The 19942-nt window shown below is 35.6% G+C and overlaps 1 protein-coding gene across 1 annotated transcript; it reads left to right on the plus strand.

Moving 5' to 3' along the window:
- Positions 1-10105: 10105 nt before the first annotated feature.
- LOC142631346 (inositol transporter 1) lies at positions 10106-18791 on the plus strand. The gene is made up of 6 exons (XM_075805488.1): positions 10106-10656; positions 13335-13405; positions 13945-14280; positions 16601-16708; positions 16798-16983; positions 17575-18791. Exons 1-6 carry the CDS (start codon positions 10509-10511, stop codon positions 18220-18222), a joined length of 1497 nt encoding a protein of 498 aa, XP_075661603.1. The 5' UTR covers positions 10106-10508; the 3' UTR covers positions 18223-18791.
- The last annotated feature ends 1151 nt before the right edge of the window (positions 18792-19942 follow it).

A 19942-nucleotide genomic window follows, 5' to 3' on the forward strand; every position in this document is an offset into this window, starting at 1 on the left:
ATGCCCCTATGCCAGCTACCGAAGTAATACGATAAGGTCCTTCCCAGTTAGGTCCCAATTTTTCCCATGCTGGGTTTTTGATAGTACCCAAGACCTTCCTTAACACCAAATCTCCAGGGGCAAGTGGCCTTAACTTCACATGGAAATCATATCCCTGTTTGAGTTTATGTTGATAGTATGCTAGTTGAATCATGACATTCTCTCATCATTCCTCGACTAGGTCTAGACTTTTCTCCAGTAAATTGTCGTTATTACTTGGGACGAAAGAGCTCGTTTTTAGTGTCGGAAACCCAATTTCTAAAGGTATTACAGTCTTGACTCCATAAGTCATAGAGAATGGTGTCTTTCTAGTGGATCTTCGAGATGTAGTTCGATACGTCCACAAAACATATGAAACTTCTTCCACCCATCTCCTCTTGGCATCATTCAGCCTTTTCTTGAGTCCACTGACTATAATTTTATTGACTGCCTTGGCCTGCCCATTCCCTTGCGGATAAGCTGGAGTGGAATATCTATTTGTGGTGCTTAGATCACAATAGTACCTTCTGAAGGCCTTACGATCAAATTGCAGGTCGTTATCTAAAATAAGAGTATGAAGGATTCCAAACCTAATGACAATGTTTTTCCAGACAAGCTTCTTTGCATCCACATCTTTAATGTTTAACAATGGCTCAGTCTCAACCCATTTAGTGAAATAATCTGTTCCAACGAGCAACCATCTTCTAGTCCTTACTAACTTTGGGAAAAGTCCTACAATGTCCAAGCCCCTTTGAGCAAAAGGCCAAGGACTAGACAGAGGATTAAGGACACTCCCTGGTTTATGGATGTTGGGAGCAAATTTCTAGCATTGGTCATACTTCTTTGCATAATCTTAGGCCTCTCTCTGCATGTTGGGCCACTAATACCCCTAGGTAAGAGTTCTGTGAGCTGAAGACCTTCCTCTTGTGTGACTTCTACAAATCCTTTCATGCAACTCCTCCAAAAGTAATTTTTCTGCTTCAGGATATATACACAACAAATATGGTCTTGAAAAAGAGCATTTATACAACTTTTGATCCTCGGATAGCCAAAATCGAGGTGCTTTTCTGCGTGCTTTATCTGCTTCAGATTTCTCCTTGGGCAAGACATCATTCTTAAGGAAGGACACTATAGGATCCGTCCAACTAGGTCCCACTCTTACTTGATGAACCCGAATGGTGTCACTATTCATTCTAGAGGGCTTACACAAGTCTTCAACAAAGATGACCGGAGGTAGGTTTTGTGCCGAGGACTTTGCAAGGGTAGTTAGGGAATCAGCATGGGTATTCATACTCCTGGTGACATGCAACAAAGTAAAAGATTTAAACTTTGATTGTAAATACCTAACCCGGGCTAGATTTTCTTGCATTCCTAGATTTCTAGCCTCTAACTTCCCTTCTACGTGACCCACCACTAGTTGTGAATCCAAGAACATTTGCACTGTTTTTCCACCCATTCTCTGAACCATATCCATCTCTACCAGTAGAACTTCATACTCTGCCTCATTATTGGTAGTTGAGAACCCCAGCTTCAAGGATTTCTCAAAAATAAACCCCTTAGGAGACACCAGAAGTAACTCCACGCTAGATCCTCTTTGGTTTACTGCTTTGTTAACATACACTCTCCAAATCAAAGGTTCCTTACACGAGATCATGCCAACTGATTTTTCATCCATGGCCAAGCCTTTAACATTCTCATCCAACGAGGGCTCCGCAAATTCCGCCACCAAATCAACAAGGATCTCGCCCTTCATTGAAGTGCGAGGCATATATTTGATATTAAAAGCCCCCAAGATGGTACCCCATTTAGCAATCCTCCCCGTGTAGTCAGCGCTTCAAAGTACAGACTTAAGAAGAAGCTGAGTTAAAACAACAACTATATTAGATTGGAAGTAAAGGGGAAGCTTACGTGTAGCATGCACTACCGCTAGGACAGCTTTTTCCAAAGGTAAATAATGCACCTCGGCCTCATGTAAAGATTTGCTCACGTAATAAATTGGCCACTACACATTATTATCAACCCGAATCAAAACCAAGCTAACAATATGATTAGCCATAGCAATACACGTAAACAAGACTTCATCAACTTCTAGCCAAGACATAATGGGTGGTCGCGAAAGATAGTCTTTAAGTTGTTGAAAATCTAAAGCACATTTCTTTATCCATTCAAATCTCTTCCACTTATTCAACAATTGGAAGAAAGGCCTGCACTTATCTGCAAACCGAGAAATGAATCGGTTAAGGGCAGCAGTCATACCTGTCAACTTTTGAACTTCTTTAGGATTCCGAGGTGGCTGTAAGCTATTTATGGCCCTGACTTGTGCATGGTTAACTTCAATTCCTTGATAAGTCACCATATAACCCAGAAATTCACTTGATCCCACACCAAAAGAACACTTTGAGGCATTAAAATGAAAATTGTACCTCCTTAGTGTCTGAAAAGTATCATTAAGATCTTCCACATGCATGGGAACCATGTTACTTTTCACCATCATGTCATCTACATATACTTTAATTGTCTTCCCTAATTGCAACTAAAACATCCTGGTCGTCATCCTTTGATAGGTAGCCCCAACGTTTTTCAAACCAAAAGGCATTATCTTATAATGATAATTTCCTGTAGAAGTAACAAAGGCTGTCTTCTTCTGATCACTCAAAGCCAAAGGTATTTGGTGGTAACCTTGAAAAGCATCCAAAAAACTCATCCGAGGATACCCAACCATGGCATCCACCAACTGATCTATCCGAGGCATTGGAATGAATCTTTAAGACAAGTTTTGTTTAAATTTGTGAAATCCATACACACTCTCCACTTCCCATTCTTCTTCTTCACTACCATTGTATGAGCCAACCATTTTGGATAGAACACTTTTTTGATTGCACCGGTCTTTTTGAGCTTGAGCACCTCTCCCTTGACAGTCTCGGAATGCTCTTTAGAGGAATGCCGATGTGGTTGCCTCCTCGAAACGGCTGTTGGATTGACGTTTAAGTGATGACAAATGAAACTTGGATCAATCCCAAGGGCTTCATAAGCATCCCATGCAAATACATCTACATTCTTTATTAAAAACGTAAACAACTCCATCTTCTCCTGAGGTGGTAACTGAACTCCCACTTAAAAAATTTTTTCAAGATTATCACCTATAAGAACCTTCTATAACTCCTCACACGTAGCTTCCTCTACTGCCGCCGCATTGGGCATAGCCAGAGACATTAATTGCTATAAGCCCCCCGTAGCCGAGGTCGAGGACTCTGGCCCAGGTTGATGCAGAATTGCAGTTGATATACACTGTCTAGCCATAGATTGGCTCCTAATAATTTCCTCGATCAGTTCCCCAGACAAGAACTTCACCTTGACATGTAGAGTTGAGAAAACGACACCTAGAGCATGCAACCAAGGCCTTGCCACAATGGCCGTGTTGGGAGAATAAGTGTCTACCACAATGAAATCTACATCTACAACCTCTGGACTTGATTGCATAGGCAACCAAATTTTCCCTTTAGGTATGACAGTTTTCCCCTCAAAGCTTATAGTGGCGAATCATAAGCCGTAAGATCCTCGAGCTTTAAGTTGGGCCCCCTGAACAAGTCAGGGTACATAATATTTGCACCACTACCCTGGTCAACCATTACCCTTCTCACGTCATAGTCCCCTATCCTCAGCGTAACAACAAAAGCATCGTCATGCAGTTGGATAGTCCCAATCTTGTCTTCTTCTGATAAACCTAAAATAGGGGGAGCATTCCCCTTAATCCTCTTGGGCTCAAAACCAGAACCCTCGGCGAGAGTATGTGGTACAGACATCACCCTAGTAGGACGAGAACCAGTCTTCCTAGGAGCTGCAAAAATAACATTGATTGTTCCCAGAGGAGGCCTTGATGAATTGTTCCCTTGGTTCACCGAACCTGAATGGCCTCCTTGCCCATTGGGATGATACAAAAATTGCTTCAACCTTCCCTCCTTAACCAACTGCTCCAAATGATTCCACAGAGTCCTGCAATCTTCAATGGTATGACCCTTGTCTTGATGATAGTGGCAGTGGAGATTCTCATTACGCCTTATAGTATTCTTGGCTATCTTGTTGGACCACTTGAAGTATGGTTCATTCCAAATTTTCTCCAGCACCGGATGCACCGGTTCACAGAATACAATGTTAACTGCCTGTGGAACAATAGGACCGGGTTGCCCAGCAAAATCTCTTCGGGGCCTATTATTGTTGTATCTGTCCGACTTGAAATCTCTCCTCTCTTGAGGGATAACCTTCGCTTTTTCCCTTACCCTGTTGTTGATCTTTCTCAACCCGTTTGTATTCATTAATTTGATCCATGAGTCGACATACACTTCTTACAGGCTTTTTGGTCAGAGATTTTTTTAAGTCGTGCTCAGTAGGGAGGCCAACCTTGAAAGTCCTTATCGCCACATCATCAAAATCACCATCAATCTCATTAAACATCTCCCAGTACCTGTCAGAGTATGTTCTCAAGGTTTCCCCTTCTCTCATGGCCGAGGAACTCTACTGCAGGTGATGAATCGGGACCCGAATTCCCTAGTGAGTTCCATGAAAGAATCAATAGAACCTACCTTCAAGCTATTAAACCATCTCATCACAACAGGTCTCAAACTAGAAGGGAAGACCTTGCACATTAAAGTTTCATTTTTAGAGTGTACTGTCAATCTTTGATTGAAATGACTCACATGCTCTACAGGGTCCGTTTGGCCATTATAAATGGTGAATGTGGGTTGGGTGAACCGTCGTGGAAGCTTCCCCTTCTCCACCCTACGTGTGAAAGGTGACTTGAAAATTTGGTGTAACGCCCTACTCATAGCATCATTTCCCAAGCCCCTAGAGGAAGACTCCTTGTCCTTATGACCACGAAGATTATCTGGAGGAGTTCTTGATCTGGACCTGTAGCCATTGCCCTGGCTATCTTTAGAAGAAGGGTTAGAAAAAGAGGGCGTTTGCCTTCGCTTCTGGCGGCGCAACTTCTTCTTCAGATGGTCAATCTCCTTCTGCATAGCCTTAGCATGTTCCTCGTGAGGAATTCTGCTTCCACCTCGTGAACGACTCCCATCAGTGTGCCCTGTATGCAAGCTACCCTCTCGACCTTGTTCCTGCTTAAGATGCAATGAGTGATCTTTATGCTGAGACCCCATAGACTCTGCATGATGCGGACCTGAGCTTGCCATAACGTTCCAATTCCTCAAACACAAGGTTTCCCACAGACGGCGCCAATTGTAAGGCCACAATTTGCACCCGAACCCAGTAGTATGAATGGAATAGGCCCAAAAATCCCAATACAATGAAATTTGTAGAGAGTGAGCTTGAAACTTAAGTTTTATGGATGTTAAATAACAAAGATGATGGGATAGACCCGCAACTCACATGCAACGAACTATTCACATACAATAAATTCTTCTCGGATGAATGCCGATGACGATTTGTATTGTTTTTCCTTATTCTAAAAATAGATTACAATTGAGGGTGGTGCGTACAATGTTTTTTCCATCTGTTTTCAATCCCCCCAACTTAAATGCCCTTCTTTTCCTTTTATATCATCCTCCTTCTTCCCTCCATCTTTCACGTATGAATCAGATCACTAATCTAGATACTTGTCCCATCCACCACTCTCTTGAAGTCTTCAAACAATAGCTGTAAGGCTGATCACTACTGTTCAAATGTCATTTTCTCTTCAATGCGGCTGGAGAGGTAGGTGCAGAGTCTTCAATACGGTGGTAGCAACTTTCTATAAAATATTTCTCATTCACTCTTTCTCTGTGTGTCCTTGTGGATCACATCTTCCTCCACTAGACCTCCTAGAATTTCCTTATAAACATCATGGCGTATAGTATAGTCTTTACTTCATATAGCCGAGGAGATGCCCCTCCTAGGACTATTTCCACCAACCTCTTTCGCAACAGTTTGATTATGGGCCTTTAAGTACAGTATCGTTACTACTCTTTAAACCTTCCTCGATCAAATTAATACTCTCGGATCAGGCCCAGGCTCAAGAACATATCCTGGCCCTTTCACCCTCACAAGTATTATTTATTTTCTTAGTATGCTAAAGTCTAAAGCCATAAATAATTTGTTTTGAATTATGGTATTGTTTTATGGTAAATTTTTATTTTTATTATAATATATATTATAAATATAAAAAATAGCGGTAGACCTGAAACGGTATACTGGTATTAACTGGTACCAAAATATATCGTTTCACTAGTCAAACCAGTACAGCCTCCAGTACGAGATTGACTTTTGACGTTTATTGCATGCTAGTCATGCCGCTAATGATTCCACCAAACCTAATTAAAATGCTAAAGTCCTATTTTGTTATTTTCTTTTGGAGTATACCATCATTAAGATAGGGATTTAGTAGGTAATTGTTGGCTTTCTTAATAAAGAAAAATATTATGTTTCCTTAAATTTTGTGGCAGAATATTCTTTACACCCTTTTAGAATTGGGGTGTTATCTATTAAGTTACTCTATTATCAAAAATTATAGTTTATACCATTAAGTATAACAAAAATATCAATGTTATCCTCTTGTTAACCTCCATAAACTTTAAACTTTTATATGTGTCAAAACGACATAATTTTTTTATCAATAAAAAGGGAAAAATAAAAAGAACAATAAATAATTGAATGAATTTTTTTAAAAAGGAAAAATAAAATAGAAAACAAAGTTCCTATCTATCATTGCTAATGGATGTGTTAATCAACTGTAAGAAATAAAGACTTTGCGGTAGAACTTTAACAATTGGTTTTTCAGCATACCTCTCTTGGCCTAAACTGATAATCAAACAGAAGCTTTGAAATTGTTCTACGTTTTCCAGATTCAGCCTCCATGCAGACTAGCAATTCAATTACGTTCTGAATTCCAGTTTGTATAACCCACGAACAAAATGTTTCTTCGATGGTGTTGCATATTACTAGAGTGATGCAAACATAATTTACAACCTAAGAGCCTCACAATATTTTGTAAACACTAAGAGAAATACAAAATTCGTTTTCTATATAGTGAGTAACACTCATGGTGTTTATATACACACCACTCCATTAATATTGAATGGGATAGAGTAACGATTCAAGCTATTACTCCATAACTCTTAGATGTTACAATTAGCCTGAGGTATACAGAGGGATATGCCCACTTTTAAGTGTCCTATATTCTTCTTAGTTTCTAATATCAATGTTATTCTTCACAACTAATATGACCTCCTTAAACCAACACACTTCACCTCGCTCATAAGTCATAATCATAGTAAATCCCTTGTTTCTTCATCCTTCTTCATCACCCCATACCCATACTTATGATTATATGTTAAAGCAAACAAATGAAAAAGAAAAAGAAAAAGAAAAAGAGAAAATCAAAACCCTAGTGTTGATTGCTAACTCTAAATATAAAATCGTGAAACTTATTGTTCTCTTAACTTAAATTGCGCTATTTTTCAGGTTTCTTTGTAATTCAATTGAAAACAGCTGACATGTCACGACAGTGTGAAGGGCTTGGATACTGATGAGATAATGATATTGATAATATTATTATATTTGAGGTTATGAGTTGTAATTTTTTATTTTATAGTCAATAAGCCAAACTAATAGTGAACTCGTAATTTTTTTTATATAAGATAAAAAGGCTTAGAGAGTGAATTAGGTTGAGAAATATCCTTTATTTTCTTAAATGTATATATTCAATTCTTTCTACAATTTCAAATTAAATAATATTTTACTATTATATTTTTAGGAAGCAATCATGTTGAGCTACTTGTAGTAGAGTTATCCCATCTCGCTTGTTTATTTGTACTCTTTTCTTGGTTGTTTCCTCCAAGATCTCTACTTGATATGAAAAGAACCAAAAACAAAAATAGCGATGTAGAAATAGAAAGGCAAACGACAAATTAAAAAAATATAAAAAAAACCAAATCACTCCACTTGTCGCCACAAAAGAGGGAAACACCAAAGGGTGGGTGCCCAGGGTGGGGAGTGTGGGTAACCCGTCCACTTCAAGGCGCGTCTCTCTCACGCTCATCATGTACCTTTTTCTACTCCGACAACTCACACTACTTATATTAGTCACACGTGTCCCTAATGCCCCGCAAACGACATACAAATTCAATTGTCAACGCGCGTGCATATCACCCATATCAGTTTTTGAAATTCCCAACTTGCCCCCTCCCACAGGGTATGGCCCAGAATATCCCAACGGCGAGTACTAGTTCTTTTGTTTACGTGCACTCGTATAGATGTCAAACCTCCACCTTGACAGTGGATGTTTGACCCTATTAGCAATTGCCACGTTGTGCACTTTTGACAGATAAAAAAGTATAGTACTAAATTTCGTAGCAAAATTCAAGATAAATATAAGTGTACTCGGCTGTGGAGGGTAAGTGTCAGGATTTGAGTTTCAAGTTTTCAAAAGAGAGTTTTATGTAATACACTTAGTTTATGTTGAAGTATAATTTTTATCTTATATAAAAAATGTAAAAAATAAAACTCATTTAGTTATAGACCGATAGCTTCAAATATTAAAAAAATGCTTTGAGGGGAATTGCATTTTGCATTGGAGTTTGTTTGTTTTTTTTTTTTTTTGGTGAGGGTGTTCTTGGAGTTGAAACGGGGATCTTGATGTTACATTCCCATTTTACTTCTCATTTTCCATTAAAGATTTTAGCTTATTGTTTGTTTTTTTTTCTTCTTCTGAATAACTATTTGTCCATTGATTCAGAAATTGTGTAAATTGTTGAGAATTTCATAGAGGATTTTTTGAATTTTGTAAAGAAGTCGTAGAAATTATGGCTAACGTGTATGTGTGTGTATATATATTTTCCATGTAACTTTTTTGATTAAAGATTAGCTAATTATATTGTTTGTGCATAAATTTTTCTTTTTGGTGTTATGGTATTATTAAAAAAACGATTACTTGGTTAATTTTTAAATAGTAAATTTATTGGATAAATTATCCAATCACATAAACCAAAAGTAGTTGTATTTAACATAATTATTTTTTAATAAAAGTTTCAACATAATATATACTGATGCAAATTTTATTCATCATAATATATTTAATAGAATATATATAGCTTGAATTCATTATGCTCAAATGCATCTTGGCAATCAAGCAACCAAATTCTATAATAAAATATTCAAAACTGTGAGATGTGTGGATTTTTTTTTGATACAAGATAGAATTCTACTCTAACCTAATCTAAGCGTATATGTGTGTGAAACTCTCTCCTGGAGACTTGAATCTTGACTCTTACCCCCCACACTCCACAAACATTTATACTTGTAAAGTGACCATTGCACCAAGAGTGTGTGGTGGTAGATGTGTGGATTTTCTTGATTATGTTTGTTTAGGTTAAAAAATAAGTTGTGTAATTTTTATCAAAAAAAAAAATTGTCACATCATTAAAAAAAAGTGCTGCATTATTATTCCATTAGATAAAAAAAAAAAAAACTAACAGAATTGAAACAACGAATGAACCAATACCGTTCCTTGTGAAACTTCTCGCTCTGTTTATTTTGATGAAAAACCTTTTGTAATGATAATTTTTTGTATTTTCTAGTGTTTAGTAGTATAAAAAAAATAAGTTATAAGAAAATTATTTTTGATCAACAAAAAAAGTATGACTTATTTTTTGAAATTGTCTTTAGAAACAACTCATTCAAGGTAATTACCAAACATAGAAAAATAAAATAATCTTACAGAAAGAAAATGAATCATTTTCTAGAAAATATTTTTACTTAAACAAACAGAACGGGTAAAACTAAAAACACCTAATTTGAAACTTTAGAAATCTAAAAATACTAAATATATAAATTTTAGAGACAAAAACAGTATATTTTAGCTCAATTTAAATCACTAATTTTTTTTATTATAACCAATTTATACTAAATAATTACAATGTCAAATTCAAACCTTTCATTTCATAAAAAGCAGTTAGTGACTCTCACAGACAGGTGTCAGGATCCGTTTATTTTCCCGACAAAACAGTAGGAAAAAAAAAAAAAAAACGTTTCGAATAGAAATGGAATTCACTTTTTGGGGTCTTTAAATATTGGAAGCCGTCAGCTACCCTTTTTCCCTCACCCACCTAACTCCCTCCTTCACTGACTCACGAGTCTCTCTCTCTCTCTCTCTCTCTCTCTTTTTCTAAGGAAAATTTGAATTCCGCTCACATTTGAGAATTCCATTTCCTCAGGAAAACCTTTTTCTCGGCTCAAATTTCTTCTACAAAGCTCTGAGGTTTTTACTCTCTCTCATTCGTAGAAATTAGCGCTTGTTTACCAAAGTCACTGTTTTTTTGGAAAAAAAAAAAAAACAGAGCTAAGGAATTTGATTAATCTGATTCCCGATCAATTAGCCTTTACGTTGTTTTGATTCGGAATTCGATTAATCTAATACAATACAAAAAAAAAAAAAATCGGTGCGAATTTTCGTATTTAGGTTTCGGTTTTTCGGTTCGGAAAATCTGGAAAAACCAGCGGGAATGACGCTGACGCTGGAGTCGATGCCGGGGAGCTCGGGGTACTTGGACATGTACCCGGAGCGAAAAATTTCGTATTTCAAGAATCCGTACGTGCTCGGATTGACTTTCGTCGCCGGCATCGGTGGCTTGCTCTTCGGCTACGACACTGGTAAATCTACATTCAACACCATTTTCCTTTCTTTTTTTTCTTTTTTTTTTTTTCAAAATAGTATTAATATTTTTTTGTGTATTAATTAATTTGTGTGTTTTATTTTTGTTATTTGATCACTGTATATATATATATATATATATATATAGAATTTATATTTTGTTTCAAAAAAAAAAAAGGATTTCTGTTTGGATTTTATTATTGTAAAATATTTTCACAAAAATTCTTAATCTCTCTAAACTAACTCCATTTTTTAGTTGAATAATTATAAATTTAAAAACACAAATAAACCGATTAAAAGAGTAATTTATTATTATTTTTTAAAATTTATAAATTTTAGGTCTCACATTATTTTTAATTTTTTTTATTTCACTTTTAAACGTAATTTCACTAAATTCAAAAGAAAATTTCACTAAATCCAAAAGAAAATAACACGTGTGTGATGAGTTTAATGTGAATTTGCTTTCATTTTATCCTTAAAAAAAAAAGAAAGAAAAAGAATTTGCTTTCATTTTCTTGAGTCACTGATCATGATGATGGTGATGGTATGGTAGGCTAGGTACGGGGTATGGTGGTCCCAATTTAGCAAGATATGGGGGGGTGGGTTTTGTGTTTTAACAATATTATTAATTAATTAATTTATTAATTAAAATTTGGTGATGTGCACTGGACTGGACCCTCTTGAAGATATTTCATAATTCTGTAATATATGCCTAAATATCGCACCTTTTTTTTTTTTTTTTTTCTTCCTCTGATAATTCGATAATTTGAAACTGATTTGGTTGGAAACACCAAAATATGTTAGTTGAGGTTAGGATCTGACTTTGTATTTAAATCTAATGATATCTAATGTGGGTTTGGGAATTGTTGAAATCAAATTTACATTTTTGCCTTTTGTCTAAGCTACAAAAAATAAACAATTCCCAAATTGACACCTAATTATATATCATCATACTTATTATATGTTCATTTATGGGATATCTTATTGTGATCTTCATACCATCCAGTTGGATACATTTTTTATATAAAATTTTTTTTTGTTTGATTTAATATAAAATATAATATGGGTTTTTTTTTTTTTTTTCTTTTCTTTGGGGGGGTTTTTGATTGGTAATATAAAGTGTACACGCTTACTAATTTGTCTTAAAATACAGGAGCTAACTTTGTTTTGAGTTATTTTTAATCATAATGTGTCTCATTCACTCCTGTTTAAATAGTATTATAGATGCATAATGCATTTACATGGTCGGTAGTTGAATACAAAATTCATGGCTGGGTCCTAACTTTTTGACGTTTGCGGCTGGCAAACGCAAAAAAAAGGCCATTTTTTGGGACTTTCTAAGTTTAACTTGATGGCCCCCGCACCAAGAAAAACGTTTTCACCCCTTTTTTCTACGATACTTTTTGCAAAATAAGCAATCAGAGTACATTTAAACACACTAGTGTCATTCGTTTGTGTGTCTAGGGAGTGACTTTCCTTTTTTTAGTTTTTGGAAGGATTAGGCGGGTTTTTCGGTTTTTTCCTGTTAGAGCATTTGCTGATTTTACACTCAACCATTGTCTAACTGTTAAGTTTTTACTTTCTACTGTTTTTGAAAATAGTGTAACACCTATGAAATCATATGTTTGCACACACTAATAAGCAAGTAATGTTAAATTTAACTATTAATTATATTTTCAATCACATCTTTGTACTCATTACTGATACAAATTGTTCCCTACATGCATCATGAGATTCATAATTAAAGTCTTTATACCTTTTTTGCGTGCCTATACCCCCTAGAAATGTGTTGAGATGAATTTAGGAGTTTAGTTTAGACATGCACCAATGAGCATTAGCTCAAATGGAACCGCACCTCATTTTCCCATAAGAATGGTTGGAGACTGAGGTTGCGGGCGAAATCCACTCAATGCATGTATAACTTTCTAATTAAAATCTAGTGGTTTAGTAATTTTAGTTCAGCATACGTTACCAAATATGGAATTTATGTGTTTTTCAGATTCAATGTAAACATTGTCTTTCTCTCTACGTGAGCAAACTTAAGCTATTGCTTTCCTTTTCTCATATATAATTTCCTATCAGTCTCCTACAAGAGAGTACAAGGAAATTTAGAATTGAAATGAGGAAAAAAAGCTGATCTCCTTTAAGCAACTTGTCACTGCAGTTTCCTGTACAATTTTCTAGTCTAGAACTGGAATTGGCGTCATTATGGCTTTTCCATGCATGAATTTTTTTAAAGATTTGTAGTCTTTGTTGTTAGGAATATTCCAATAACCCTCAATTAGAAATAATCTGAAATATTCTTTGGTTCTTAATTGCCTTACAAGGTAAGCATACAGGAAATTGTGTTCTGCTGCCATAATCCTTTGCCCTCTTTTAAAGAAGCATTAAACACTTTTTTAACCAACTAAGCTATAGAATGAAGGATGAAAGATACTAGTAAGGGAGATGAAGAAATTGCATTTTAATTTCTCTAGATTAAAATTCTTTACTATAGAATAGTTTTGGAAGAACATGAACTTGCCTTTGTAGAAGTATATGAAGTATGAATTTGATATTAAAGTGGTGTGTAGTTTATCTTGGATCTCTGTAGTTATTTGGGTTTTCATTTTTACTTTCTTTAGCTGCTATTTGATCTTTCTGAAATTGTTACCTCACGTGATAATGTTAAATGCAGGTGTGATATCAGGAGCCCTTCTGTATATTAAAGATGATTTTGAGGTGGTCAGGGAGAGTTATTTCCTACAGGTACAAGCTTTATATTGCTGTGATAGTGATTTCTTTTGCATTGGGAAAATTAATGCTATTTTGATCTTGTAGTTCTTGGTCTATGAAGATATGTTGTTAGGTACTCCCTTTTATTATCCCATTGAGGTTCGAACCTAAACAAGAGCTTGAGCGAGAGCTGTCTATATAGTGATAAGTTATGTATGGATTCTCAAGAAGATAGGAGTCATGGATAGAAAATTGGATCTACACTGGTATAGCATTTGGTTGAGTGTGGATAAGAAGAGGGAAAACAAGAATGTAAGGATGTGGAGGATTTGGTCGTTTGAGTCCCTCACCACGATTTCCATTCGAAGCACCGTGGGTGGTGCATGATGTCTCTGCATCTATTGTGGGGGGAGAGAGAGAGAGTTATATCACCTGTTAACTGAAAAATAGAGAGCAGCAAGGCCAATATGCACATTTGTTTTCTTTACTCATTACATTTCTTAACCATGAAGCAAATGGTTAATATTGCAAATCTTTTCTTCCTTGAAACTTCTGATTCTTTAAGGTGACAGGAAACAATTGTCAGCATGGCCTTGGTTGGTGCAATTATTGGAGCAACAACGGGGGGTTGGTTAAATGATTCTTATGGACGGAAGAAGGCTACTCTTATTTCTGATATTATCTTTGCTGTTGGAGCAGTTGTCATGGCTGCCGCGCCGGATCCATATGTTCTTATATTGGGACGACTTCTTGTTGGCCTGGGTGTTGGTGTAGCATCTGTGACTGCTCCTGTGTATATTGCGGAAGCATCACCATCAGAAATAAGGGGAGGTCTGGTGAGCACAAATGTGCTTATGATAACTGGTGGACAGTTTATTTCCTACCTTGTAAATCTTGCTTTTACAGAGGTTAGGCTTATCTCGCTCTGCTATTCAATTTGCTTTTACCCTCTTGTACTTAATTAGATGCATATTTCTATATGGAAAATATGGCTAGAATCCATCAAAATGTTGTGATTTTGTAAATTTTTAAGATTTTGGGTTTATAAGCTATAGTGAGGTCAATTTCATTACTTAACCATTCTATTCTTTAACTGAACCCAAAAAGGCTCTAAAGCTGATCATGATGCTGAAACATATGAATAGAATCTTGAGCCTTGCTTAGATTAGCTATAAATGATATTAGAAAATATTCAAATATCCATATTTGTTATTTAATATGCTAATTTCTATAAGAGTATAAACATCTGTCTTCAGATGTTAGGAGATGGATGGAATCCTGTACTGTCTTTAATGGTAGATGGATCACATTTTTGAATGGTTTGTAAGCTATCTGGAGAATTTTTTTTATGTACTTTTGACTTGTTTAATTTAGCAGTTTTCTTGGACCTTGTTCTCCTGTGGGCAAATAAATTTGCAAAAATTATATTGTTAATTCACAAATGGATTTTTTTTTTAGTAATGAAATGCTGGGGTGATTGTATTTTTTCTTTTTTGACACAAAAGTTGTTGCAGGAGTGTTATATTCTTGTTTATTACAGATACTTTGCTGGAAAGATATGTCCTGAATTTGCAGTTGTGAAGGGGAAGCATCAAGATAGAAATTGGGGCTTGCTATTTTAAGATTTCACACTGAGTAGCATCACTGAAGGAATCTCTTCTTTTCTGTTCTGTTCTGCCTAATTTCTATTCTGACTAATTTAGTTCATGCAGAGTGCTGTGCTTGTAAATAGCATGTTTCTGATTTTTTTTTTTCATTTCTTAATTGAACTAGCATTTTCATAATAGTTGATCACTTGTCTTCCAAGATTTATTCTCATCATTAATAATTCTTTGCTTTAGTTAGTTGGCTTATGAAATTTCTATGGCTTGTGGTTGGTTCTGTTCTTTCCTCTGGAGACATTACAGTTGGGCGTATGTTTATACTGTTTTTAGCTCATTTTTTAAAAGTGTCACAGATAACTTAGTTGTTTTTTTGTTTACAATTTATTTTTATGAAAATTTATTGTTTAGAGAGAAGAAGTTGATGTTACTATTTTTGAAGTATATAAAAGTTCAAAGTGCTTTTTTTAAGTTCAAGTTATGAAATCAGTAGTTGTTTACCTATCCTGTTGCCTATATTTATATACAAAATACCAAAGTAGAAAATTAGACAATTAAAAAACTTTATCTTGTTGCCCTTGTATGCACAAAATCGTTGTTTACGAAGTTATTTTTCCTAGGTATGGTGTTGGCATGTTGCTGGTAACTTGCTATGGTTAGTGTAAATAACATTGATATGAAATCTCTACATTTTAGATCTTTTGGGTTAATAAATATGAATCAATTTTTCTTACACAATAGTTGGCTGGGGAGCTTAGCCTTTAAGGTTTTAATGTTATAGGCACTGGGCATTGCCGGGGCGAGAAAATTTTTCCACTAGGGACCAAACAATATATTCTTATGAGAAAATCCTAGGATGAGTAATGATTGAGAGGCAAGGTGATATGTCCTTAGTTGATTCATCTAATGTCCATGTTGTGCAAGTTTAAAATTTTAGAACCACTATTTGTGTATATAGGCTATTGAGTAGTGATTGACCAACACCTCATACTTATATGGCAGTTTCAAGCTTTATAAATTGTTGAATCATGTTAGTTTAAGAATAATTAGACATAGTTAATTTAAAAGAGATGTAATATAGGAGGGTTTTTATATAAATTATAAGGAGTCAACAGGTGCGCATGGTGGCGCGCGCGCGCACACAACCTAGAGTGGTCATGTGTAAATAATTGGATGAATAATTAAGTAAAAAACACTATGTAGGGATTCAAAATTTTACTGTGCGTCATGTGCCAATAATGGGGCAAAAATATGCACTATGCATGACTTCCCATTTGGTAACACCTTTTCAAACTATAATTTTTCAAAGTATAGCTTTTTTAAACTTCACTTTTTTCTAGATAAAGTTTTTTCAAACAACCCCATTTTCAAAAAACTGAAAATAAGCTGGTACCAAACGGGTTGTGAGGAATCAAAACACCAAAGAGAGAAGGGGAAGGGGGGGGGGGGGGTATGCACTCTCCGCACTCCATTTGCCACTGGGATGGGGAAAGGGTCAGTTAGTTGAAGGCATCGGGTGTGTGTCATAATTGTTAGGTTGTGAACATTTTACATCTTGCATTTTCTGTTTGCAAAGGTATTCAATTACTCTGGTATATGACTTTCTAACATACTAATGCTTGAGTAGGTCCCTGGGACATGGCGATGGATGCTTGGAGCTTCAGGCGTGCCTGCCATCATTCAGTTCATTCTTATGATCTTTCTGCCAGAGTCTCCCCGGTGGCTTTTTATGAAGGTACAAGATACTTATACCATTCTATTTGTGTCTCTCTAACTCAGTTTCCTTTACACAACCCTATTCATATCTTCTATCGTAATGTGCAGAATGATAAATCTAAAGCCATTTCTGTGCTTTCTAAAATTTACGACTTTGCCCGCTTAGAGGATGAAATTGATTACCTTACTGCTCAAGTAGAGGAGGAACGCCAGAAAAGAGCCAATGTCAGATACTTGGACGTTTTTAGAATAAAAGAAATCAGGCTTGCATTTGTGGTTGGGGCTGGACTACAGGTAAGAGTAAAAATTTAGTAGAAAACTGTCATGGTTCTATAGGTCGTCTGTCTGGTCTATATGGGATTTTGTTTCTATGGTTACATCGAATTCTCCAAAAAACAGGAGTTTGTAGCCTTTTATTGAGGTTGGAGTACTCTGAGTCTATGCTTCTTGACACGTCATACATGCTTTTGTCCTTGTGTCAAATGAGCTTGCTCCATTAACATCCAGTTAGGTTATTTTCATCATCATTAGTGTGTGACAAGATGCATTTTTTTTTCTTCCTTCTTTTGGATAGAGATATCTGTTGCATTTAAACATCATTGTAACACTTCTGTGACTGAAATGTTTGAGCTCCTAAAGCTTTTAAATGGGTAAGCGGGGACATCTTTGAGAATTTCACAGCAACATCTTTAGTGTCAGAAGAAAAATGAAATTGCCAATTTTCTATCATTTATTCTTAAATCAGTAGTTAATTTCCTGAAAAAGAAGAAGGAAAAAACCTTGATAACCAGACATGAGATTAGCATGTGCCTCATGGAACATCCTTTCACTATATTTTCTATGAAGTTTGATGATCATTTAGTGACAAATACTAGTGATTTGCAGGCATTTCAGCAGTTTACTGGTATCAACACAGTCATGTACTACAGCCCAACAATTGTCCAGATGGCTGGCTTTGAAAACAACCAGTTAGCCCTTCTCCTGTCCCTTATTGTTGCTGCCATGAATGCTGCTGGAACAATTTTAGGCATTTACCTTATTGACCATTTTGGGCGGAGAAAGTTAGCCCTCTCAAGCTTAGCTGGTGTATTTGTATCCCTTGTTATCCTTTCTGTGTCATTTTTTTTCGAATCATCCAGTTCAAGTGGAATATATGGGTGGTTGGCAATTTTAGGCTTAGCCCTGTACATTGCTTTCTTCTCACCTGGGATGGGACCTGTGCCGTGGACTGTCAACTCAGAGATATATCCTGAATCATATCGTGGGATATGTGGGGGAATGTCGGCTACTGTGAATTGGATTTCGAATCTAATAGTGGCCCAGTCTTTTCTTTCAGTTGTTGATGCTGTGGGGACTGGTCCAACTTTCTTGATTCTTGCCGTTGTGGCTGTAGTTGCATTTGTGTTTGTGATTGTGCTGTTGCCAGAAACACAGGGATTGACATTTGAGGAAGTGGAGAATATCTGGAAGGAGAGGGCTCGGGGCAGAGAGCAAGGCACACAAAGCCTGCTTGAGGAGGGAGATGAGTCCTAGGTATAATGACCGTTTCGCTTATTTTGATGGAAGTGGTATTAGTACCCTTGGATATTGTGAAAGACAGTTTGTATAGTTGATTTATATATATACATATATACATATATATATATATATATATATCTCCACCTATATAATAAATAGGGTTAAGACTAAAATCTATTCCATGCCAGCCTCTTTTTTATGCTGAGGCACTTGTGTTTGGCAAGGATAGGTATATATGGGCATAGTTTGAGGTCTAGCCAGAGTGAAATTGCCCTGGGTTGGGTTTGTAATGCAGGTTTCAGTGGAAGTTTCTGTGTGTATTGTAGTAAAAGAAAACCAAAAGACTATGTACTTTGACAACAGCGAGAGCTAAGCAGCCCCTCTCATTTGAATGCAGAAAAAGAGAAGTAATGTTAAAGGATCAATTTGCATTCTATTACATTAAGCTGTAAATTGATTCCAATCAAGAGCACAGTATTACTGGTAGTGGTTCTAGGCTTCTCCTTCGTTTATTATGAATATTGGACATGTTTAAATCTGCAATTTATAAATCAGAAATCAGAATTGTTTCTTCGTTGCTTGGAGATGTGTAGGCTATTCAAGATTATAGAAAATTTCCACCCATGGATTCTTAAGTAGCCATAGGATATGATTTACTATGGCACTTTTTATCAATTTGCCAAAGTGGGAGTGAGTGGGATGCAGCATGGTTTTGTGTGTGTGTCTGTGTGTGATTGGCAATATAGTTTGACTAATAATAATATTATGACTAGTCGTGTGTGAATGCTATTTCCACTATTTTTTTCATCATTTTACATAGTTATCGGCAGAGAAAGGATAAGGTTATTCTAAACAGGATTAAAACAAAGTCATATTGTTTTTGACCTAATTTTATGATATATATCAAAAGTCCTTGATCAATATCCTCTAAAGTTTGTGAGGTAGTGACATTATTATAGGATTTATTATCAAAATCCTAACTATTTATTGATAGATGAGTAAATTAAATTTCAATACATCATCAATAACCTAAGCAAATACTCATTTTAATATTATTTTGATTTTTTTTTAAAGTTTTGATGTTGTGGTGAAATCTAATCTACTCATTTATTAAAGAATGGTTCATATCTTATGAATTATGTAATGGAGCAATCCCATGTACTCTAGAGCCTCTAAATCCAAACATCCTTAGGCTCTTAATGAGTTCAGTCAATTTGAAAATTAGGTTTCTAATATTCAAATCAAATTTGAGGTTAACAAGAAATCCAATAAGATGATTACTCTTGTTAGGTAAGCTGACCTATTAAAATCACGGAGTAAGAAACCTATGTGTTCATCTTAAATAATATAGTATAATAGCAATCTTAAGACTGTTTTTGGGCTAACCACCCCACTCTCAAAATAAAAAATATTTTATTTATTTATTTATTGTTTTAATATTTTTTTATTGTTTTTACAAATATCACGTTTGAACTTTAATGAAAGCGTCAATTTAGCCCTTAGACTTTTGATTTGATCAATTAACCCCTACAAATTAGGTTTGGGACAAATCAAGCCTTTTACTAGTATTGTCCATTAACGACTAAAGATTTAATTATATGATGTACACATAGTTTTTGCCACTTCATCAATAGTTTTGAAATACCAGTATTACCGTATACACATTAGATTCCATTAGACTTTAATAATAATTATCAACAAAAACTTTAATTTGTCATGACCCTAATATGTAGGG

Source organism: Castanea sativa, chromosome 4 (genome assembly GCF_040712315.1).
Source record: "Castanea sativa cultivar Marrone di Chiusa Pesio chromosome 4, ASM4071231v1".
Classification (NCBI taxonomy): domain Eukaryota; kingdom Viridiplantae; phylum Streptophyta; class Magnoliopsida; order Fagales; family Fagaceae; genus Castanea; species Castanea sativa.

What these genes read in the sequence shown, in the direction of transcription:
- LOC142631346 (XM_075805488.1), top strand. Translation starts at nt 10,509, where the DNA reads ATGACGCTGACGCTGGAGTCGATGCCGGGGAGCTCGGGGTACTTGGAC. An exon ending in GCTCTTCGGCTACGACACTG is followed by an intron (nt 10,657 to 13,334) that starts GTAAATCTACAT and finishes TGTTAAATGCAG; the next exon opens with GTGTGATATCAGGAGCCCTT. An exon ending in GGGAGAGTTATTTCCTACAG is followed by an intron (nt 13,406 to 13,944) that starts GTACAAGCTTTA and finishes TTAAGGTGACAG; the next exon opens with GAAACAATTGTCAGCATGGC.